The following is a 24,808-nucleotide window of genomic DNA, read 5'->3' as shown; positions in this document are numbered from 1 at the left end:
ATTGTACCCACCACGCTGTCCTCCAATGCTAAATTGGTGATCCCCTGATGCCTCAGAATATGTTCTACCAACCGATCCCTTCTTCTAGTCAAGTTGTGCCACAAATTTCTCTTCTCTCCAATTCTATTCAATACCTCCTCATTAGTTATGTGATCTACCCATCTAATCTTTAGCATTCTTCTGTAGCACCACATTTCGAAAGCTTCTATTCTCTTCTTGCCTAAACTATTTATCATCCATGTTTCACTTCCATACATGGCTACACTCCATACAAATACTTTCAGAAACGACTTCCTGACAAATCTATACTCGATGTTAACAAATTTCTCTTCTTCAGAAACGCTTTCCTTGCCATTGCCAGTCTACATTTTATATTCTCCCTACTTCGACCATCATCAGTTATTTTGCTCTCCAAATAGCAAAACTTCTTTACTACTTTAAGTGTCTCATTTCCTAATCTAATTCCCGCAGAATCCCCGATTCAATTCGACTACATTCCATTATCCTCGTTTTGCTTTTGTTGATGTGCATCTTATATCCTTCTTTCAAGACACTGTCCATTACTACTCTTCCAGGTCCTTTGCTGTCTCTGACAGAATTACAATGTCATCGGCGAACCTCAAAGTTTTTACTTCTTCTCCGTGAATTTTAATACCTACTCCGAATTTTTCTTTTGTTTCCTTTACTGCTTGCTCAATATACAGATTGAATAACATCGGGGAGAGGCTACAACCCTGTCTCACTCCTTTCCCAAACCACTGCTTCCCTTTCATGTCCCTCGACTCTTATAACTGCCATCTGGTTTCTGTACAAATTGTAAATAGCCCTTCGCTCCCTGTATTTTACCCCTGCCACCTTCAGATTTTGAAAGAGTACTCCAGTGAACATTGTCAAAAGCTTTCTCTAAGTCTACAAATGCTAGAAACGAAAAATCCATAACTTAGGATAATTCACTTCGGCATTCTTTAACTAAGCAGAGTAACGAGGTCATGATAGATTCTTTTCGTAAACCTATATCAGAAACATCCACCTTCATCTAGGACACACAGATCTAGGCAACATATAGCTTTCTGTCCGGTTCTCTTATTTATATGCATGCGCTCTGAGGCTAAATTTAATTTTAAACGTTACGCAGGACACATGGGAAGTGGACTTCTGTAGAAGGAGCGATTTAAAACCGTTAAATGTTACCAATTCATATGCTTTTACTGAAACAGCATCAGAGGTACTAACACAGCGTGTCTAACGATTTCCAAATGTACGCAACATTAGGTTCAGCTTTCAGAGTTTGTTAGCAGAAGGGAGAACAACGGCCCCAAAGATACTCTTGTCATTAGAAACCATGATAAATTACTAAATATTGCGATTGGACAGGATGGAAAGGAGATTAGCTGCTGTCTTTGCTGTGGGAAATATTGCTTCAAGTCACTCGAGACACCACAGAAAAAGTTCGGCAGCAGGACTGGGATTTGTAACCCGCACGTCTCGCTGAGGAGTTCAGTTTCTTAAAGACTGTGCCGCTCGCTCTGCTTTTTTTCGTAACACGCCTTGAAAACGACAATTTTAAAAAACTTCAAGCTTCTCACCTCCGAAAGCGTTTTTATCCTACAAAGAAAAAAAACGAATGTAATGAATGTTGACTTTGTAAAAGTCTTGTTTCATGCGCTTGCTCAAATTTAATACTTTCCTGCCGCACAGCTAGAAAGATTATATAAACTGATACCCCGCTCTGTGAATAATACGAAGTCTGAGCGTCAAAAGTCTGCTGACTCAAAAACTGAGGATGTACTAATACGTTTAATGTGCGTCAGGGTCTAAGCGGATGGTTGAAGACTGAGGGATAATGAATGACTTCATATTATTGGCCGCCTCATTCCAGCACCAAGAACATAGACACATTTGTACAGGAGCTCTGCCAAACAGCTTTTTGTCTGTGTTGTTCAAGGACCAACTGCCTGCTGAATCACGTTCTCTGATTGAGAGGGGCCTCATGTTTATCTGCGAACGATGATTATGAATGTGATATTTGCAACCCACGAGAGATCGTTGACACAAAAAAAAACAGATAAAAATTTACAGCTCAAATCCGCGTGCAAGGACGACATTAAGAAGCAGTTTCTGGCGTAGGGCCAACATCAAGAAGTTCGTAAGACAAAGACAGAATAAATTTCGGCACTTCCCCTTTTTTTTAATGACGTTATGCTCCACCAACTGAAAACGAACCAGGAAACACAGAATATAAATGCAAGGGAAAACATTTGAAATAATTTATTCTTGATCAAAAACGATGCTTTAGATGACTGCCGTCTTCCGTCAGTACTTTTGAACAATCTTGAAACGCACGGTATTAAAAACTTAATCTTACAGGTAGCGTGGTAGTAAAATTTGTTAACCGATTGTCGAAATTATATTTTCCAGCAATTTATCAACTTTCACTTCTGGTAATACTTTGTGCACGTCAGAAATTCAGATTCTCACTAATTTTCGGACTTTATGTAATTCCTGGAGAACTAGCCATTAGGTGCAAATCTGAGGCACGCAAGAGGATACCGCCTCCAAGAAGACCACAGCGAACAGATCACTTTTTTTCGTATCACCCCCAGGCTGATTAAAGCTCCATTTAACTTTTATCAATACAAGATCATTACGTAATCGTCATCGGACTCAAAAGCGGGGGGAGCCCAGTACGATACCCAGTGCTTGTCGCGACAGGAAGTTCGTCCCACTCAACCTCGCGGCACCCCCCCCCCCTCCCCCCACCACCAATTCCGCTTTCCAATTATGCCTTTGAAGAGGGTGAAACAACTGCCATTCTATATAATTGTGTATTTCCCTAGGACTGATCCCTGTGTTATTTTTCCATGTAAGTATTACTTTCTCCATTTAAGTATTACTTTCTCCATTTAAGTATTACTTTCTCCATTTAAGTATTACTTTCTCCATTTAAGTATTACTTTCTCCATTTAAGTATTACTTTCTCCATTTAAGTATTACTTTCTCCATTTAAGTATTACTTTCTCCATTTAAGTATTACTTTCTCCATTTAAGTATTACTTTCTCCATTTAAGTATTACTTTCTCCATTTAAGTATTACTTTCTCCATTTAAGTATTACTTTCTCCATTTAAGTATTACTTTCTCCATTTAAGTATTTACCGGTGATGAAGGTTTCTTTTTTTTTTTGCCAACATTACGGAAGTCTCGACTCCAGCCTTTTACCGAGTTTGTGACAGCTATCGTGACGTGTTTCAGAAGTATTTTCCATGTTCCTGTAAGCGGAAGTGTGACCATTACTTAGTACAGGGTGGCGAATATAAAACTGTCATCCTTCAGAACTGCCACACGTGCCTCGAAATTGAGATGGACAGTGCATAGCGCTGCTTCTACGTCAACGGCAATCGTTTACAATATCTTCCACAAAACGCTGATTTTTCTGTGAGAAATAACAGGCTGTTCCACTTCTTCCTCGCAATCAGATGCTTGGCGGTGTTTTGGAAGGCACAGAGGAAGCACCTCTGCTAACAAAATAAACATCCAGAAAAAAACCTGGTAGAACACTGTGTAGAAATGTCGTTCCCTTGGGTACTGTTCCGAGATTCACTTAAGATGTGTTGTTCTGACGAGTGAAACTCCCCACGCACGCCGCCAAAAATGAAACTAATATTGTGTTCACCGTTGGCACTTTCTTGAAAGTCGTTTGGCGGTCTAAGAGGCCAGCGATGACTAACGGGAAAAACTCCTGCGACTTGCCTGAGAATTTCATTTAATTCTGGTTACTTCGCATCAGTCAGTGTATTGCCGGAGAAAAGGTCCCTGACTCCCTGGCACGATCAAACGTACTTAGATACGAGAAATTTCATTCCACATTCGCGTGTAAAACAAAGCAGACAAAAGAAGTCATCAAAAGTAACTGTTTCTCTACTGAGTGATTCTTACTCTTATTTGTAATTATACCACGTCAATTATTCTTGGTCAGGAGAAGAAATACCATATTTCATAGAATGGTAGTTTATTAAAGCTACAAAATAACTTTCCTTTGGTTTCAGAAACACAATGAAATACGTCTTATGAGTGAAAGTCCGTGGAGTGTCTGCATTTCGATATTTCTTTTTTAAATCTTTACTTCTTACATGATGGTTTCTAAGCTTAACCTAAGACCTTTCGACGCGACCTGATACAGCAATAGCACCAGCCTGTTCCTAGAATCTGCTTCGATGCTACTCTTTTTAAGTTACCTGTTTTCCATTGCAAATACCCTGTCAACAAACTAAAGTATGAGAATATTGACCTCTTTATTTTAAACATTTTTTTAAATGAATTTGTTGACGATATATCCGCAATGAAATAAGAGCACGCAGAGAGATTCTAGTGGACCAGCAGCGAAGCGTATTCGCGCTATAGACAAGTGCGACTGCTTCACCAGGTCGTGGCGAAAAGCCTGAAGTGTATCTTAGAAACCTTCATGATGGATCTTTCTATTTGCGATATACATTTTGGAGCGAAACTTAAGAAACCGAAACAGACTCTTCGCAGACTTTTATTCTTAAAGTTTATAGAATTTGAGCAATAACCTAGGTAAAGGATAAGAACAGTAACAAAAAGAACAGAATTTTATACACATTAATCAAAATGTTTTGTACCGCTGCCGTACCTGTGGGTGATCCCGAGTAGGATGGCTTAGTGGACTCTAGCAGCTTGAAGGTGAAGGGTATATGCACTTTCATCATCTTCATCTGAGGAATGTGCTGTTGTATGTGGTGCACCGAGGTGCCGAACATCAACTCGTCACCGTTCAGCCGGAACATCGTCATGTTTCTGCTGGGCATAAAAAAGGCGTCTATCACATTCATGGTAAGACAAAACACCAACCTTTCCCACCCACATGAAACTTTTATATAATCGATTAGTCAAAGTAACCAAAACTTTGAAAAACTCTAGTTAATTTTATCATTTTAGGATCAATGGCACAATGAAAGCTGCTGTTTTACAGAGATCAATGCGGCTGCTCGTACAACATTCTGAACATCATACTTGTAAATAACTGCAAATCCTCAGCACAAATTATGAGACATTTTAAGGGGACTGATGACCTCAGATGTTAAGTCCCATAGTGCTTAGAGCCATTTGAAACATTTAAACATTTTATATTCGTTGCTTGTTGTTTGCTTCCGACAACTGTGGGTGTTTAATTAGTTACGGGATCAATCGGGATAATGAGATACACACAACACTCCGCCGCCGTCCCTCCCCCCTCACACACACACACACACACACACAGTACAATACAAGAAACTCTTTCAGATTAGATTTCGTTTCAGAAGCGAAGCCAGACGTTACGAAAGCCTGACAAAAAATAAATATTAGTGGATGATCGCTAACAAATGGTTGAGTCAGTTATTTTAAAACAAATACCCTCCTCATTTGTTTATGAAAAAATCCTCGCAGTATCCAGAACATTATACTTTAATTGCTCGCGCTACATTGGCAACTAAGATAGGGCTATAACACCCCCCTCTCTCACCCAGGCAAGTCTAATCTTACCGTCTAGTTCATATACCACATAATGCAGTTAGTTAAAAAGTCGCGCATTGTAACTAATGTGGCATAAGCGCCCACAAACTGTCGGGCCCCTCTTCTTTTTAGAGGGTGGCGTTCTACCCCAGACATAAGTTGATTTCCTTCGATTAGAGTGGTTGGTGAAATTTTCTTCTAACCTTCAGAGGAGGAAGAAACAGGTTCAAGAGCTGGTACAGTTAGAGTTGACTGTGACCGGTATTAATGCCCAGAATAATACTAGGAAATACGTCATAAAGAGTCGGTACCAAAATCGCAGGCACGGCATGGTACTAGTTGGATAGCCAGTGACCAGTCACAGAGTGAGGAATCTGAAGTGTCCAAATGAGTAATTTTATGAGTATACACTCGCTTTCGAGAAAGTGGGCATGTTTGAAAATGATCAGGTGTAGATTAAGTACAAGCAAGAATCTCCAAATACTATAGTTACCTAGAAACCAAATACTCGTCAGAATAGCTGCAGAATGGGAATAAATTCAAGCGAGTCTTGGTTAAGAGAGTGGGGGGGGGGGGGGGGGGGGGAAGAGAGAGAGAGAGAGAGAGAGAGAGAGAGAGATATGGGGGGGGGGGGGCGAACGCGCAGTTAACTAAACGACCACTTTATAGCGAGTCATAGCTGGGTGTGAAGCCTGGCATCAGCACGTTTATACAGGATGACAATTATTGAATGATGTGAAATAAAATCGCCACAACTTGCATTACGACGATGAAAGAGCAAGGTTGGCAGCCGGGCATAATGGGAATTAGTACGTGCATGCGAGTTATTGTTGTCTGCCATTTTCATTTGGATGGGTTCGTTAATAAGCAAAACTGGCGCATTTGAGAGACTGGGAATCCGCATTTCCCGATCGAGAAGTCTCTTCACCCTGAACGGGTGGCTGTGTGGTGTGCAATGTCCAGTCACGGAATAATCGGTGCGATATTCTTTGATAACACGGTGATTACTGAAAGCCGGTCGGGATGGCCGAGTGGTTCTAGGCGCTACAGTCTGGAACCGCGCGACCGCTACGGTCGCAGGTTCGAATCCTGCCTCGGGCATGGATGTGTGTGCTGTCCTTAGGTTAGTTAGGTTTAAGTAGTTCTAAGTTCTAGGGGACTGATGACCTCGGCTGTTGAGTCCCATAGTGCTCAGAGCCATTTGAACCATTGCTGAACGGTACGTGAAGGTCTTGGAAGATGATTTCATCCCCATTATCCAAAGTGACCCTGATTTCGACAAGACGAGGGTCACGCAAGACGGAGCTCGACCCCATAGAAGCAGGAGATAGATGTCCTGGGGGAGCACTTTGGGGACCGCATTCTGGCTCTGTGGTACCCAGAGGCCACTGGCATCGGCCTCGATTGACCGCGATATTACCCGGTTCTGAACACATGCGCTTCCTTTTTGTGGGGCTGTATTAAAGACAACGTGTACAGCAGTATCCCCAAAACCATTGCTGAGCTGAAAACAGCCATTCCGGAGGTCATCGACAGCCTCGATGTTCCGACACTTCGGCGGGTCATGCAGAATTTCTCTATTCTTCTGCGTCACATCATCGCCAAGGATGGTAGGCGTATCGACCATGTCATAACCTAGACCTGAATCTCTGTAGTGACGTTTACATGATGAAATGGGTACACGCAATAGTTCGTAACTAATTTACTTTTTTTCATGTAGTGCAATATTTGTCACTCTGGATGTGCTGGCATCGTGGAATGCAAACCAATTGACCGCTTAACATCCGGAACAGTCAAGGTGAACTGTTATATGAACAGCAATAAGTAATGGCGATTGTACGGGTCTCCCAATCCACACCATGAGCATCACGTGCCATAGCGTTGTTCGTGGACGTAACTCGCTTTGTCCGATATTTTGAAGAGTTACTACCATTGAGCGAGCACCTGCCTTGTATGTTCCTCAGTCATTTATGAGCAGACGAGTGCTAAACATATGAAGTACCTGTGGCTGTTCGCAGTGATCACAAAGCAGATTTTGGAACAGTAAATGTTTTGTTTCCGAGTTAATCTACTAGCACATAAATTGTCCCTTCATGTCCCGATTCAGATACACAAGAATCTGACATCGTGAACACACTAATCTATGACATGGGCTACCTTGCATCCCAAGGTGAGCCAGACCGAGAACCCGGACCGAAACCGCGTGGCGGATTAACGACCACAGGTCTGGTACCCTGCCCTGATAATGTTTTTTAGGAGGTTGTACACGCTTGTTTAGGCGAATACTGGGATGATCCAGAAAATTCGCCAAAGGAAAAACTATGAGCAAACAGTCACAATACGGCAACACACAGGACAAAGTCTACGTGATTCACAGACAGATGGCGCACATGATTCCTTTCCCTTAGGTTAACATACGGCCACAAATCTGAAACAAATTTGTCACTTAATGAAAACAGCGGACTCCGTAAGGCGTGGGAAATGCCAGGAAAGGGAGAGTCATTTGGAACGATCATTTTACAGTTAAAAAACGAAGCGAGGAGATCTTCCGATTTTACTTCCGCCATATGGTAAAAACAGTCTCACGTCAGAGATCATTGTCTCCAGTGCCTGCGTACTGTGAATCAGGGGAGTTTATAATGATCCGATATTTAAACTTTTATCCAAACGGCACATTTCTGGACATGGGCTCGTATCAGAACTGTTTTTACTAAGTCCCCTCTACAGCCCCTAGAACCAGAAACAGAAATTGTGGAAAATCATTTACAAAAATGAGATGGTGTCCGTGCGTATTCCACGAGTTAGTCACATATCAATTACTGATTGATAGGGTTAATATGCCTGGGCTAGACAAAATCCATCCTCCATTTTCAGGTCTTATACTGATTTAAGTTGGCAGCCATTTAGATGACGTCATCTCAAGAAGTTTCCTTTTTGCGAGTCTTGACGGCTGAACATCTCGTCCAATGTCAACTGTAAGAACATATTTCAGATTGCTGGGACAATTTTGTTCAAAAAACGTTGAAAGGTATATTTCCTTATCTTCAATAGCTTAGTAGCAAGCTGCAAAAAATTAAAAAATTAAAAAATAAAAAAATTTCAAGCGATATTTCCGGGCATCGATCTGTCTATTTGATAGTATGAAGCTTACATCTAGTTAACTGTAATGATGGTCAGCTGCCTCGGATGGGTGTTTTGCTGAGAGATGCAGAGGTGACATACCAAGCTAAAACTACACAAAGGTCGCTACACTACGCATATATTGATTACCAAAAAGCTTTTGATAGTGTACCCCACTCATGGTTACTACAGACATTGGAAATATACAAAGTAGATCCTAAATTGATACAGTTCCTAAACATAGTAATGAAAAATTGGAAAACCACACTTAATATCTAAACAAATTCAAATACTATCATATCACAGCCAATACAGATTAAGCGTGGAATATACCAAGGAGACTCATTAAGTCCTTTCTGGTTCTGCCTTGCTCTGAATCCACTATCCAACATGCTAAATAATACAAATTATGGATACAATATTACTGGAACATACCAACACAAAATCACACATTTGCTATACATGGATGATCTAAAACTACTGGCAGCAACAAATCAACAACTCAACCAATTACTAAAGATAACAGAAGTATTCAGCAATGATATAAATATGGCTTTTGGAACAGACAAATGTAAGAAAAATAGCATAGTCAAGGGAAAACACACTAAACAAGAAGATTACATTTTGGATAACCACAGCGACTGCATAGAAGCGATGGAAAAAACAGATGCCTATAAATATCTAGGATACAGACAAAAAATGGGAAAAGATAATACAAATATTAAAGAAGAACTAAAGGAAAAATATAGACAAAGACTAACAAAAATACTGAAAACAGAATTGACAGCAAGAAACAAGACAAAAGCTATAAATACTTATGCTATACCAATATTGACCTACTCATTTGGAGTAGTGAAATGGAGTAACACAGACCTAGAAGCACTCAATACACTTACACGATCACAATGCCACGATCACAATGCTACATGACGATGTAGCAAAAATAATACATCAACAATTTGCCATACAACATAAACTAATAAAACAACACGTTCCCACATACAAGTATGCATCACAAAATGTACTGGAGAATGATGAATACAAATTATACTGGAACAGAACCATTATAACAGATAAAACAATACCACATAACAAACCTGGGAAATACGGAAGCGTCCGATCCCGCCCGTCTGCTTTGACCCATGACGTCACAAATATGGCGGAACGACCATAAACCACGATTCCAATATGGCGCATATAAAGTCGTTACGTACACATTATGAGGACGAAAATACATCGAAAAACAAACACACACACACTTTACACAAAAAGCCTAATGACACTAACGGGACAAGCGCGGGAAATGTAGTTTTTTGGGTGGGAGCAAACTAAATATAAACAAATTTAGACACCCACCTCCATACAAAACCACACAAAACGACGAAAATAACCGACATCACAAAACTCCCCAAATACAACTAAACACAATATCATCTGGAATCGGACACTTCCCTTGACCTATATAGCTCAACAGCAGCTTCCGATCCCATACATTAGGCTCAAACACTTCCCTTGGCCTATATAGCTCAAAAATATCTCCCGATACCAATACCAACATACACAGCCACACATTGGGATCGAACACTTCCCTTGACCTGCGCACTTAATTTTATCCGTCATATCCATCCCTGAACAAAAACAACAACCGATTAATTTTACTAAAATTACCACACGACGTACAGTGAACAACACTGAATTAACCTTCACACATCATCGTTAACTCACTGAAACGAATTCCACTACAAACGCAACCGACACTCCAACAATTCTGGATAATGAGCAAAAGCAAACTGAGCCCATAACATCACACAAACGAAAACCCTGAACATACCAAGGGAGAGCACAACAAACCACAACACGCCACACACGCAAACCAAACTCCGTGCCGTCATGACGTCACACAGGTCAAAGCCGACGCGTGGGATCGGACTCTTCTGTCGACCCCAAACCTGACATCATACTCACCAATAAAAAGAAGAAATTAACACAACTAATTGAAATATCCATACCCAATACAACAAATATACAGAAGAAAACATGAGAAAAAATTGAAAAACGCATCCAACTGGCTGAGGAAGTCAAGGACATGTGGCCATCAGGATAAAGTTGACATTATACCAATTATACTGTCAACTACAGGAGTCATACCACACAATATCCATCAGTACATTAGCGCAATACAGCTACATCCAAATCTATATACATAACTACAGAAATCTGTAATTGATACATGTTCAATTACCCGAAAGTCCCTAAAAGCAATGTAACATACACCGTACTGTTAAAAGGAAGTCACGCGTGATCAAGGTCCGCGTCACTTATTTTTGGCCAGACGTAACGTCTGAGAAAAGAAATAATAATAATAATAATAATAATAAGTGACTGGATCAACGACGAATTTTGACGGTTGTCATGAGACGTCCGCACCGAACAAATGCAACGAATAATAACGAACAAAATGAGATTTGAAAAAGGGATTAGCGTTCGAGCTTCGTAATAGCAAGGTGTATGAAGCAACGTTTCGATTCTCGCTCCAATGTTCATTTTTGTAGTACAAGTGTAAATTCTGCGATATTAAAATTGCACGTACACTATTCGCTCTTGTTACATGAGCAACTTTTCACCGCTACGCAGGTTAACTGCAAAATGGGGCCTGTCTCTGTGTCTGCAGCTCGAAGCGTGGAAGTGCAAATTAGTTCCGGGTACCTTACCAGACTGCATGCCTAAGGGATTTCACGACAGGCATACATTTTCAGGAAAATTTACTTGTCGATAGTTATAAATACGATTGTTCTAATAATTAAGTGTAATTAAACAGTGAATAGCCGAATAATGTGAAATTCACTGAAACTTCATGCAAATATAGGTCGCCTTTGTAATTATATTACGTCTCAAATACAAATTAAATAAGACCAGCGATGAAAAAAAATAGAGATTAAAAATTAAGTTCGAAAGGGAGACGAACCGTCGCCTCATGCACGTTCGTCTTACATAGCTCACACGCTAACTACTTTTTTTTTCCATCTCCTTTTGTTAGGGGCAAATGTCCCATGCAACCTGTTCGAGTTCATTGTTGATTCAGTCACTCAATTTTTTATTACAGAGGGCAGCTAACCCTCCGAATGAATACGCTGAGCTACCGTGCCGGCTCTTGCTATTTTCTCGGAATTGAGAGACTAGTGCACCTTGCTGCTTGCACATTATGCTCTTTTAATGGCCTACTAATGATTTACAAAGTTTTAGGTAATCTATGATCCCAACCTCATGGCCTCTCCTTGTGAGACAAAAAAAACTTAAGCACTAACCTGTGTCGCAATGGATCCCTTACATACCATCGCCTTGGACACATTTCCTTCGCTCTCTGTGAAACTGAACGGGCGAGATTGGACAAACTGACGGCTCGTCTCGCTTTGTGGCCCGAATGACAACTGAAGCAAACAGCTGAGAATCCTCACAGCCAAAGCTGTGCCAGGCTCAAATACCAGTTATCGCTGTACAGAGCACTCAGTCGCTGTTTACACGGCGGACCACGAGCCAAATCAAACAACCGAGATCATCATCACAAAGACACCCCAAGAAAACTACGCAGCATCCTGTGACAACAGATTTAACACCAGCGCTAGAAGCCTTCGTGAGCCCCGCATCATCACGTCGCAGACATGGACGTGCCCTTCGCACCCAGCCGTTGAAAGTCACGCATGAAGACCCGCAGTGACATTCCACTGCCCTCCACCTTCGGAAATGTTCATCAAATGTCACCGTTGGCTGGGATACCCCCACTGGTAAGTCCAGTTTTGCTCTGGCTCTGGCCGTGAGTCGTGCACGGATGTCCAAAGCCATTAAGGCGACCGTTCGCGTAAAGCGGGAAATCCTGGTTGAAGTGTCTGTCCGCTACAAATTTTCACTGTCATTCTCTTAAACAACTGAAGGGTCTACGTATTCGCAGCAGCTGTAGTCGCCGCAGTGCCTGTTCCTTCGGAGATGCATGAATGTTCGAAGGAACTTTGCATCTTTCTTAGCACCACAGGCACTGCAATACCGAATCAATGAAGAGGTACCCCCCAGGTAGATGCCATTTTCTTTGACTTCCGGAAGGCGTTCAATACAGTTCCGCACTGCCGCCTGATAAAGTAAGAGCCTTTGGAATATCAGACCAGCTGCGTGGCTGGATTGAAGAGTTTTTAGCAAACAGAACACAGCATGTTGTTCTCAATGGAGAGACGTCTACAGACGTTAAAGTAACCTCTGGCGTGCCACAGGGGAGAGTTATGGGACCATTGCTTTTCACAATATATATAAATGACCTAGTAGATAGTGTCGGAAGTTCCATGCGCCTTTTCGTGGATGATGCTGTAGTATACAGAGACGTTGCAGCATTAGAAAATTTCAGCTAAATGCAGGAAGATCTGCAGCGGATAGGCACTTGGTGCAGGGAGTGGCAACTGACCCTTAACAAAGACAAATGTAATGTATTGCGAATACATAGAAAGAAGGATCCTTCGTTGTATGATTATGTGATAACGGAACAAACACTGGTAGCAGTTACTTCTGTAAAATATCTGGGAGTATGTGTACGGAACGATTTGAAGTGGAATGATCATATAAAATTAAATATTGGTAAAAGCGGGTGCCAGGTTGAGATTCATTGGGAGAGTCCTTAGAAAATTTAGTCCATCTACAAAGGTGGCTTACAAAACACTAGTTCGACCTGTACTTGAGTATTTCTCATCAGTGTGGGATCCGTACCAAGTCGGGTTGACTGAGGAGACTGAGGAGATAGAGAAGGTCCAAAGAAGAGCGGCGCGTTTCGTCACAGGGTTATTTGGTAAGCGTGATAGCGTTACGGAGATGTTAACAAACTCAAGTGGCAGACTCTGCAGGAGAGGCGATCTGCATCGCGGTGTAGCTTGCTGTCCAGGTTTCGAGAGGGTGCGTTTGTGGATGAGGTATCGAATATTTTGCTTTCCCCTACTTATGCCTCCCGAGGAGATCACGAATGTAAAATTAGAGAGATTCGAGCGCGCACGGAGGCTTTCCGGCAGTCTTTTTTCCCGCGAACCGTACGCGACTGGAACAGGAAAGGGAGGTAATGACAGTGGCACGTAAAGTGCCCTCTGTCACACACCGTTGGGTGGCTTGCGGAGCATAAATGTAGATGTAAATGTACAAAACACTCGTTCGACCAGGTCTTTAGTACTGCTATGTCTCTGACGCTTACCTAGTAAGACTGACAGAATGAACAGGGAAGAACCAACAAATAGCTGCGACTTTCGCTGCAGAATCGGTGACTCGGCGCAGGAGCGTTACGGAGACTAGCGGCAGACGCTACAAGAGAGGCGTGCGTCACGGACACGTTTACTATTGTAATTTCTAAGGCGTACATTCCAAGAAGAGACCAGAAACATTACTTCCTCCTACATCCGTCTAGCGAAATGATCACGACGATAAAATCAAACAATTACATCTCATGTAGAGACTTGCCGACAATCATTGTTCCCAGCCGCCATTCGTGAGTGCAACAGGAAATGGGCATAAGTTAGTGATAGCAGAAGTTCCCTCTGCCACACACCGTCAAGTTGGTTGCGGACTTCAGATGCATATGTAGCAAGCACCATGGGGCCGTCGGATATGACGTCCCCATCCGAAGAACAGACCACATCACATCAGCAGTGTCACATGCTCTTGAGGCGTAGCGCTGTATACCGATCCTGCCTTTGAGGCGGGTAAGTGGGAGATGTGTCTTTGAGTTGGATGGTGACGCGAGACTGGTCGCGCACGTAGTTTACGTATCAGCCGATAGAGGACAACATTGGATAGTGGACTGATTTAGTTTCGATTGTGCCCACTAGAGTGCACTAAACTAATAGAATGTTTTTCATAGACTGTTCTACTATTTTCATAAAGTGTTATGTCTTTTTGTGTAGGTAAAATGTTATAAATGTGTTTTAGCAGTATGAATGATGCGTGAGTGTGGTTTAAGGTTAATATGAAGATAATTGTTTAACGAGTTGTGTGGTAGGATTTCGTGTGGGAAGATTCCGAAGAAGTATGGATATGAACAAAGGGGATTTTTGTAGACTAGATTTGTAAAGTAAGTTTATGGCAAAGGGAAAGTTAATTCAGGTATAAATAACACTAGTAAATAACTTTATGCATAAAAAACTTCAGCATATTAGATAATTACGTCGGTAAAAAGTGCGGTCGTGAGGTTTACTATTTTGCCATTGGTTATTGATGAAAAGCACGGACTGACACGGGAGAGTGTTGTTTTGCTATTGGCTGTTGAGTAAACTGAACAATGGTAAAGCAGTATTCTTCGCGCGCTTTTCTCTGGTGGTAGAGAAGACAGAGTATTCTAGGAAGGAGTCGGAGCCTAGCCATGAAACAGTTCGGACGTGTGTAGTTGTAGTAGTAGTAGTAGTAGTAGTAGTAGTTCCGATGGAAATGATAAGTTGCCGGATCTAGCAGTGTTTCATACGTCAAAAGTGTGGTAAAGTGACTGCATAATTATTCCGATAGGTGTGTAGAAATTTCGGAATTTTTAAGTGAATTTTGTGACGAGAAAAGACATATTCCGCGTGGGGTATTGAGCAGGTCGGTGGCTCAAAACTGTGACTGCATTAGGTACCGACAGACCTAATATTTGGCGAGCATTCTGAATCAAAAACGATCCGTATTTTTGTAGCTATTACGTTTTCGGGAAATGCAACACCATAAACTTGTTAACGTGAGTGAAACGGATAGTGAGTGACTGCGTTAAGACTAGCACGGGCTTGACAGTGATATTTGTTCATCTAAGTTTCAGAATATATTAATTAAGGACAAAATTTCCAACCTTTCATTTCGTGTGAAAACTTTCTCCCGAAACGTAGATTAGTGACTAATTGCAGCCTGGTTCACGTCGAAGTACAGTAGGTTTCGCTCGGCTTCCCTACTGATGATCTGCTGAGACAATGTTCACAGGTAGGTGAAGGTTCGTAGTAAAGGGACGGAAGGAACCGCGCCGCCGCACTCTTAACATATCGGCTTTGAGTTTAATTCATGACACTGGCGCGAAGTCTGTCGAACAGGAATTAACGCGATTAGGGAAGGTTCTTTCCGGGCAAATACTGGCGCTGAAATTTTCTGCTTCGCCAGGATCAAACCTGTTCCCACCGACTCGAGTGGCACCACAGAGGCATGTGTTAGCGACCTCTGCTGTGGAAATGGTTAAACAAACCGGTACTCGGATGCCAATATTTAACTAAATATAAATGTCTGACAAGCTCCGACTGGCTGTATTTATTTTTGCTGTTTGTGTGTACAACATGTTATTCATTTTAAAATTACATAACTATCTTCAGACAACCATATGACTATCCAGTCAATCGACTTTGGAACACAGAACGTAACTAACATCAGTTGCTTCATCCACTGCTCACGTTGTTAATGATAAGGGTTTAATCGCTTTTCCGCAAGTATTATGCACACTGCGTTCTTTGAAGTGCGGATTTCATGGCCAAGTCAATGGCTACTTATTGACGAGTAGTCTCTTGCACTAGACCATTTTAAATCTGCTGTGTCGTCCGAACAAGACACAGCCAGGGTAAAAGCACCACAGGCGCAAAGATGCGAGCTGGTGGCAGTGCCATAGAGACTCGCAACTTGCACGAGTTCCACCAGCGCCACGGGAGGCACTGACAAGGGAACCTCCCCATCGCACCCCCCTCAGATTTAGTTACAAGTTGGCACAGTGGATAGGCCTTGAAAACCTGAACACAGATCTATCGAGAAAACAGGAAGAAGTTGTGTGGAACTATGAAAAAAATAAGCAAAATATACAAATTGAGTAGTCCATGCGCAAGATAGGCAACATCAAGGATAGTGTGAGCTCAGGAGCGCCGTGGTTCCGTGGTTAACGTGAGCAGCTGGCTGGGGAACGGGAGGTCCTTGGTTCAAGTCTTCCCTCGAGTGAAAAGTTTACGTCCTTTATTTTCGCAAAGTTATGATCTGTCCGTTCGTTCATTGACGTCTCTGTTCACTGTAATAAGTTTAGTGTCTGTGTTTTGCGACCGCACCGCAAAACCGCGCGAATAGTAGACGAAACGACGTACCTCTCCAAGGGGAACCGAAAACATTTGATCGCAAGGTCATAGGTCAACCGATTCCTCCACAAGAAAACACGTCTCATATATTCCATACGACACTGGTGACGGCATGTGCGTCACATGACAGGAATATGTTGTCGACCCACCTAACTTGTACACTTGGCGAATGGGTAAGAAGATTCTTCCACCTTGCCCGATTTAGGTTTTCTCGTGGATGTGACAATCACACCCAAAAAAGTGATGAAAACATAAGAGTTTGTCACATAAACTGCAACAAATGAATGCAACAGTAGCACAGTTTTCCCTGTGCTCTGTCAAAACATATGTTTTTAATGTTTTCTAATTTTTCCGTTTAGGTGTAGCGTCCCCATACTACGGCGCAGTTCCCACGCATCGGACGGACGGACGGACAGACAGACAGACAGACAGACAATTGTCTGAAAATAAAAAATTAAACTTTTCACTCGGGGGACGACTGGAACCAAAGATCTCTCGTTCCGCAGCTGCTCACGCTAACCACGGAACCACGACGCTCCTGAGCTCACACTATCCTTGATGTTGCCTATCTTGCGCATGGACTACTCAGTTTGTATATTTTGCTTTTTTTCCCCTTAGTTTCACACAACTTCTTCTGTTTTCTCGATTGATCTGTGTTCAGCTTTTCAAGGCCTATCCACTGTGCCAACTTATAACTAAATCTGAGGGGGGTGCGATGGGGAGGTTCCCTTATGAGGATGAAGGTATCGACTTAGCCTCGCCCAATTGCCGGCCGAGTACAATCAGCCAATGACCGGACGACAACGCACACAAGCCTACTCGGAAGACAGAAGAACTGATCTCGTCCATTTGGTAACAGATGTAAATGTCGTGTGACTATGGCCTCCCGTCGGGTAGACCGTTCACCGGGTGCAAGTGTTTCGATTTGACGCCACTTCGGCGACTTGCGCGTCGATGGGGATGAAATGATGATGATTGGGACAACACAACACCCAGTCCCTGAGCGGAGAAAATCTCCGACCCAGCCGGGGATCGAACCCGGGCCCTGAGGATGGCGGTCTGTCCCGCTGACCACTCAGCTACCGGGGGCGAGGGTGGGAGGGAGGGGAGAGGCGGACTGGTGACAGATCATCGTCCAGTACTGACAGACAGGAAACGTCGTTTAGTGACTCTTAGAAGTGAACAAACTGTTGTAAATGGCATTCGTTATGTACTGTGAAGTGTACCTACGATTATTTGCACTTAACCACTGAGGGCACTTTTTGTGTTATATTACAAGCACTGTTGCAGACTTCCTTATTCCTCAAGGCACAAAAATAAGTAAATCTTTTTAACTAATCTGTGTAACTTTGATACTAATTTGTTGCAGTGTTGGTGAACCTTCGGTCTCCTATCCTGTTTCCTGACCCTGGGGCATAGCTGTGTAATAGTAGCAGGGAGAAATTGCCTTAGCGGTGTACCGCACCAGAAGCCGTTTCACGAACTAACAAACTCTGCCTACCGTAACAACAGAGACAACTCTGCTTCCACGGCAGTAGCGACGAGGCCTTGACAAAATCTGTGTTAAATTGTACGTCCCAATCACGTTCCACAGCATTAAAATTGATTCGTTTCGAAGAAGAAACCCTTTACATCAGAATTATAATAGAAGAACCTGTGAAAGAGCGAAAGGAAAAATTATAAGTAAAAATATTAAAATTTCGTGGTGACTTTCCTTGTAACGGTGTGTTCATAAAATGTGCTTCCACATCATTCGTTTAATCGATAAAATAAAAATGAATGTGTATGCAGTCCCGGGTATCTGTAGCGTCACTGCAAGAAGTATTCGCCCGCACGGTCCGCATACCTCCGGTGAAGACGCACCCGGAATACAATCGCAGAAGCAACACGACCGAGCATTTCGTGCGCATAAACAAGAAATCAAAGAGATACCAATGATCAAAGATAACGCACAGTTTTATAGAGACGCTCGGGCGTTCGAAGGTCTTCACGTACAGCATTTCAACAGTGTTACCGTGATTGAAGTACCTAACCAAAGACGGATATTATGCACAGAACCACAGACCATTTCAAATTCTACTTTGTGCCCAAACACACTGGTGTGCTAAAGTGAAGGACGAAAGTAACTTTACCATGAGGTGTCATGGTCAAGTAACTTAGGTCGATGTATCTTCGACCATACATAGGCAGAACTGCTGCAGGATAGTACAGAAAGTATCTGGCACAAATATGCAACGAGACGAACTCAAATTACACTTTTATTAACACTTTGTCGTCCGGCGACACCGCAGTGGTGTCGTGAGCGAAATAGCGGTCAACAGCCAACGACACCACAGTGGTGGAGTGTGCATACACTCCTGGAAATGGAAAAAAGAACACATTGACACCGGTGTGTCAGACCCACCATACTTGCTCCGGACACTGCGAGAGGGCTGTACAAGCAATGATCACACGCACGGCACAGCGGACACACCAGGAACCGCGGTGTTGGCCGTCGAATGGCGCTAGCTGCGCAGCATTTGTGCACCGCCGCCGTCAGTGTCAGCCAGTTTGTCGTGGCATACGGAGCTCCATCGCAGTCTTTAACACTGGTAGCATGCCGCGACAGCGTGGACGTGAACCGTATGTGCAGTTGACGGACTTTGAGCGAGGGCGTATAGTGGGCATGCGGGAGGCCGGGTGGACGTACCGCCGAATTGCTCAACACGTGGGGCGTGAGGTCTCCACAGTACATCGATGTTGTCGCCAGTGGTCGGCGGAAGGTGCACGTGCCCGTCGACCTGGGACCGGACCGCAGCGACGCACGGATGCACGCCAAGACCGTAGGATCCTACGCAGTGCCGTAGGGGACCGCACCGCCACTTCCCAGCAAATTAGGGACACTGTTGCTCCTCGGGTATCGGCGAGGACCATTCGCAACCGTCTCCATGAAGCTGGGCTACGGTCCCGCACACCGTTAGGCCGTCTTCCGCTCACGCCCCAACATCGTGCAGCCCGCCTCCAGTGGTGTCGCGACAGGCGTGAATGGAGGGACGAATGGAGACGTGTCGTCTTCAGCGATGAGAGTCGCTTCTGCCTTGGTGCCAATGATGGTCGTATGCGTGTTTGGCCCCGTGCAGGTGAGCGCCACAATCAGGACTGCATACGACCGAGGCACACAGGGCCAACACCCGGCATCATGGTGTGGGGAGCGATCTCCTACACTGGCCGTACACCACTGGTGATCGTCGAGGGGACACTGAGTAGTGCACGGTACATCCAAACCGTCATCGAACCCATCGTTCTACCATTCCTAGACCGGCAAGGGAACTTGCTGTTCCAACAGGACAATGCACGTCCGCATGTATCCCGTGCCACCCAACGTGCTCTAGAAGGTGTAAGTCAACTACCCTGGCCAGCAAGATCTCCGGACCTGTCCCCCATTGAGCATGTTTGGGACTGGATGAAGCGTCGTCTCACGCGGTCTGCACGTCCAGCACGAACGCTGGTCCAACTGAGGCGCCAGGCGGAAATGGCATGGCAAGCCGTTCCACAGGACTACATCCAGCATCTCTACGATCGTCTCCATGGGAGAATAGCAGCCTGCATTGCTGCGAAAGGTGGATATACACTGTACTAGTGCCGACATTGTGCATGCTCTGTTGCCTGTGTCTATGTGCCTGTGGTTCTGTCAGTGTGATCATGTGATGTATCTGACCCCAGGAATGTGTCAATAAAGTTTCCCCTTCCTGGGACAATGAATTCACGGTGTTCTTATTTCAATTTCCAGGAGTGTAGTATTGCTCAGCGGCCGGCGACGGCACTTTAGTATTTTTTGCATTCTGTTGGTGTTTTGTTTAGGTAACAATAAGTTACACACGTCAACAAGTTTTTTGTTTTTATAAGTACTTGTGCACTTTCATCATGGCAGACGAAAGAGGATACGATTATTTACGCTGAATGCGCGGACGTCTTGTCTGACGTTCCAGACGACTTGGCCGATTGAGGAGAAGACACTGGGTATCAAAAAAATTAAAGTGAAGCAGAATCATCGGAAGATAGTGAAATACGTCCAAGAAGATTTCGGCGAACGCTACGGTTGCCAACTGATGATGAATCAGACGAAGAAGACACTATGATTTACTGAGGACCAATAATAAATTGGAACATTTCCGGGTCCACACATTTCCTAAAGATACACAGGGCGTCATGGATATCGTAGAATTACATATTGGAAACGATCGATTTGAATATATTAGCAACGAAACGAATAAGTATTACTTGTAAAAAAATCAAGGATCGATGATTACTGGTCAACGAATGCGTTGATAGAAACACCGATATTTAGCAAAGCGATGTTCCGCAACCGATTTAGACAAATATTTTTACATTTTTCGGACAACAATAAACCGGATAATGCCGACCGGCTTTTCAAAGTGCAATTCATAATTGATTATTTTTCCAAAACGTTTAAAGAAACGTTTAATCTAAGTCAAAACATCTCAACTGATGAAGGAATAATACCGTGGCGCGGGCAGTTAAATTTTAAAGTTTACAATCCGTGGAAAATTACGAAATACGGCATACTCATTCGGATGCTGTGTGATTCGAGTACGGGATACATTTCCTCATTCTAGATATATTCCGGAGGTGGACAACCTTTAGCAAAAACAGTGACGGAACTGTTGACACATTATGGAAATTGGCATCACCTCTACATTCAGTGCAGAACTTGCAGAGTAGTTACTTGAAAAGAAAATTCGAGTTTGTGGAACGATACGGCAAACTAGAGAATTTTCGGAAAAATTAATGCGCGCAAAAGTCAATGTGTGTGAAGCTTGTCATCAACGGAGAGGTGCCTGGCGGCCGGCGACAAGCCAAGTAATCCTAGTTAGCGCTGCCGGCGCCAAGCGAATAAATTTGTACGAGACGTGCGCGCGGCAAAGTGTTAAGACAATAGTTACACCGAAGTCATTGCGATTCATGATGGTCCCCAGGACATTAAAGAAGGCGAATGTGGTTCCAGTAGAGTGTGTCATCACCACGGGCGCCAATGCATTCTCTGCAACGTACTTCCACGCTGGCCATAAGTTTGGTAAGGTGTCCCATTCCTCCGTCACCACGGCTGGCAACTTCTGCACAATCGTTGGTGCATGTGCGTGTGCTCTTTTACGTCTCCGCGACGTATCCCACACATGCTCGATGGGATTTACGTCTGAGGAACGGACAGGCCAGTCAGTCTGCCGCTGATTCTCTCGTTCCAGAGAGCTTTTCCACCTGCGCAGTGCGATGAGGTCGCGTACTGTTATCCATAAAAATGCAGGCAGAGGCGAATGCACTCTTGAAGAGACACACATGTTGAAGGAGTACAGAGTCACAATATTGAACGGTTAGTGTATCGCGTTCAAAGATTTGGAGGTCAGTACACTCTGCTACATTAAGTCTTCCCCCACCCTGACACCTGGACGACCACAACGATCATGTCCGATAGTGTTCCTTGATGCATTACGTACCCTCATATGACGACAAGTGGGAGTACTTTAAAGTACTCACAAACACTGTTGAGCACAGCCTCCATCCGCGGTGGCCGAGCGGTTCTAGGCGCTTCAGTCCGGAACCGCGCTGCTGCTACGGTCGCAGGTTCGAATCCTGCCTCGGGCATGTATGTGTGTTATGTCCTTAGTTTAGTTAGGTTTAAGTAGTTCTAGGGGACTGATGGCCCCAGATGTTAAGTCCCATAGTCCTCAGAGCCATTTGAACCATTTTCCACTCGCGGTCAAGTAGAGCTCCTGGAGTGTAAAGGAGCTGGTGTCTAACTTCACGTCCAGCCCTCGTAAAAAAATGGCGGCGAGATGACGCTGGGGGCCCTTGGTACGATGGTGGTGTAAGCGCCGCTGAAATTGGTGGTTCATTGACCTCGCTCGTCGCATCTGGTAGGACAGCGGCGGCGAGTTGGTGAGTCGTCGACGCCAACGTCTTCCCTGGTGGCGGTGCGAATGCCAAGTAGCACTAACGGTGATGTTACTGTCCAGGTCGTCTCACGGCATAAAAACGCGGTTTTTGTGTTCCGTGCCAGCGCTCTGCCGTCCACTTTCTGGCTCGGTGACAACCAGTGATGTGATGGTGCTGGAATCCACATAATTTAACGAGTTCGCGAAATAGGGCAAACTCGAACTGACGGCACTTCTGTTGAGACATGCTCCCAGCATCGAAGCCGGGTGACCCATGTAGCCAGCAAAGTTTGTTATTGTCAGATATTACGGTCCAATCTCTTTTCTGAATTAGTTGTTAATGGCGGCTGTAGGTTCGTTGCTTTGTAATGCTAGAGAGAAAACGAATAGTGCGTACGAATGACGACACAGTTGACTTCTAATTGCACTGATGGCAGCATTGTGGAAGAACTCAGCTTCTGGCCGCCAAGAACTGTTGCATGAACCCTCTTCCGAAAATTCTCAATAATATTAAACCTTCTCTTCAAATAAAATATTGTCACGTAGAAGGTGTAATTAGATGAATGACGAACACTAACTTCACTTAACGTAGGATTATTCAGCACTTGCACATACAAGAGCACAGAACAAACTGCCTCCAGCCAGAACACATACTGTACGAGGTGCATTCAAGTTCTAAGGCCTCCGATTTTTTTTCTCCTGACTGGAAAGAGATAGAAACATGCGCATTGTTTTAAAATGAGACTGCGTTCATTGTCAATACGTCCCAGAGATGGCAGCACCGTACGGCAGATGGAATTTTACCGCCAGCGGCGAGAATGAGAACTGTTTTAAATACTTAAAATGGCGACGTTTTCCTTACTTGAACAGTGTGCAATCATTCGTTTTCTGAATTTGCGTGGTGTGAAACCAATTGAAATTCATCGTTAGTTGAAGGAGACATGTGGTGATGGAGTTATGGATGTGTCGAAAGTGCATTCGTGGGTGCGACAGTCTAATGAAGGCAGAACATCGTGTGACAACAAACCGAAACAACCTCGGGCTCGCACAAGCCGGTCTGACGACACGATCGAGAAAGTGGAGAGAATTGTTTTGGGGGATCGGCGAATGACTGTTGAACAGATCGCCTCCAGAGTTGGCATTTCTGTGGGTTCTGTGCACACAATCCTGCATGACGACCTGAAAATGCGAAAAGTGTCATCCAGGTGGGTGCCACGAATGCTGACGGACGACCACACGGCTGCCCGTGTGGCATGTTGTGAAGCAATGTTGACGCACATCGACAGCATGAATGGGACTTTCTTTTCGTCGGTTGTGGCAATGGATGAGACGTGGATGCCATTTTTCAATCCAGAAACAAAGCGCCAGTCGGCTCAATGGAAGCACACAGATTCACCGCCACCAAAAAAATTTCTGGTAACCGCCAGTGCTGAAAAAATGATGGTGTCCATGTTCTGGAGCAGCGAGGGCGTAATCCTTACCCATTGCGTTCCAAAGGGCACTACAGTAACAGGTGCATCCTACGAAAATGTTTTGAAGAACAAATTCCTTCCTGCACTGCAACAAAAACGTCCGGGAAGGGCTGCGCATGTGCTGTTTCACCAACACAACGCACCTACACATCGAGCTAACGTTACGCAACAGTCTCTTCGTGATAACAACTTTGAAGCGATTCCTCATGCTCCCTACTCACCTGACCTGGCTCCTAGTGACTTTTGGCTTTTTCCAACAATGAAAGACACTCTCCGTGGCCGCACATTCACCAGCCGTCCTGCTATTGCCTCAGCGATTTTCCAGTGGTCAAAACAGACTCCTAAAGAAGCCTTCGCCGCTGCCATGGGATCATGGCGTCAGCGTTGTGAAAAACGTGTACGTCTGCAGGGCGATTACGTCGAGAAGTAACGCCAGTTTCATCGATTTCGGGTGAGTAGTTAATTAGAAAAAAAAAAAATCGGAGGCCTTAGAACTTGAATGCACCTCGTATATATACGGCTACAGAACATTCGAGTACAATGATTCTGGACATTTGTGGATACTTCTAGAATGTACTCAAACCGAATATAGAAATTAAAATTGTACACTCCAGGTGAGTTTCGAACTCACGACCCTCCATGCTACAGGTTAGTCTCATAACCACTACACCACGATACTACTCATCTTCTTC

General features: G+C 43.9%; 1 protein-coding gene across 3 annotated transcripts in view; it reads right to left on the bottom strand.

The window, feature by feature from the left end:
- LOC126481500 (cell growth regulator with RING finger domain protein 1-like) overlaps positions 1 to 24,808 on the bottom strand; it is a 391,341-nt gene that overhangs the window by 293,529 nt on the left and 73,004 nt on the right. For 2 of the 3 annotated variants that reach the window (XM_050105288.1, XM_050105290.1), the window contains exon 2: positions 4,651 to 4,817. In XM_050105288.1, coding sequence (XP_049961245.1) covers positions 4,651 to 4,817 — 167 coding nt within the window. The remainder of the gene's footprint in view (positions 1 to 4,650; positions 4,818 to 24,808) is intronic. The other variant, XM_050105289.1, reaches the window with a different exon arrangement.

Source organism: Schistocerca serialis, chromosome 5 (assembly GCF_023864345.2).
Source record: "Schistocerca serialis cubense isolate TAMUIC-IGC-003099 chromosome 5, iqSchSeri2.2, whole genome shotgun sequence".
Lineage (NCBI taxonomy): Eukaryota > Metazoa > Arthropoda > Insecta > Orthoptera > Acrididae > Schistocerca > Schistocerca serialis.
This window is presented reverse-complemented; position numbering and strand designations above follow the sequence as displayed.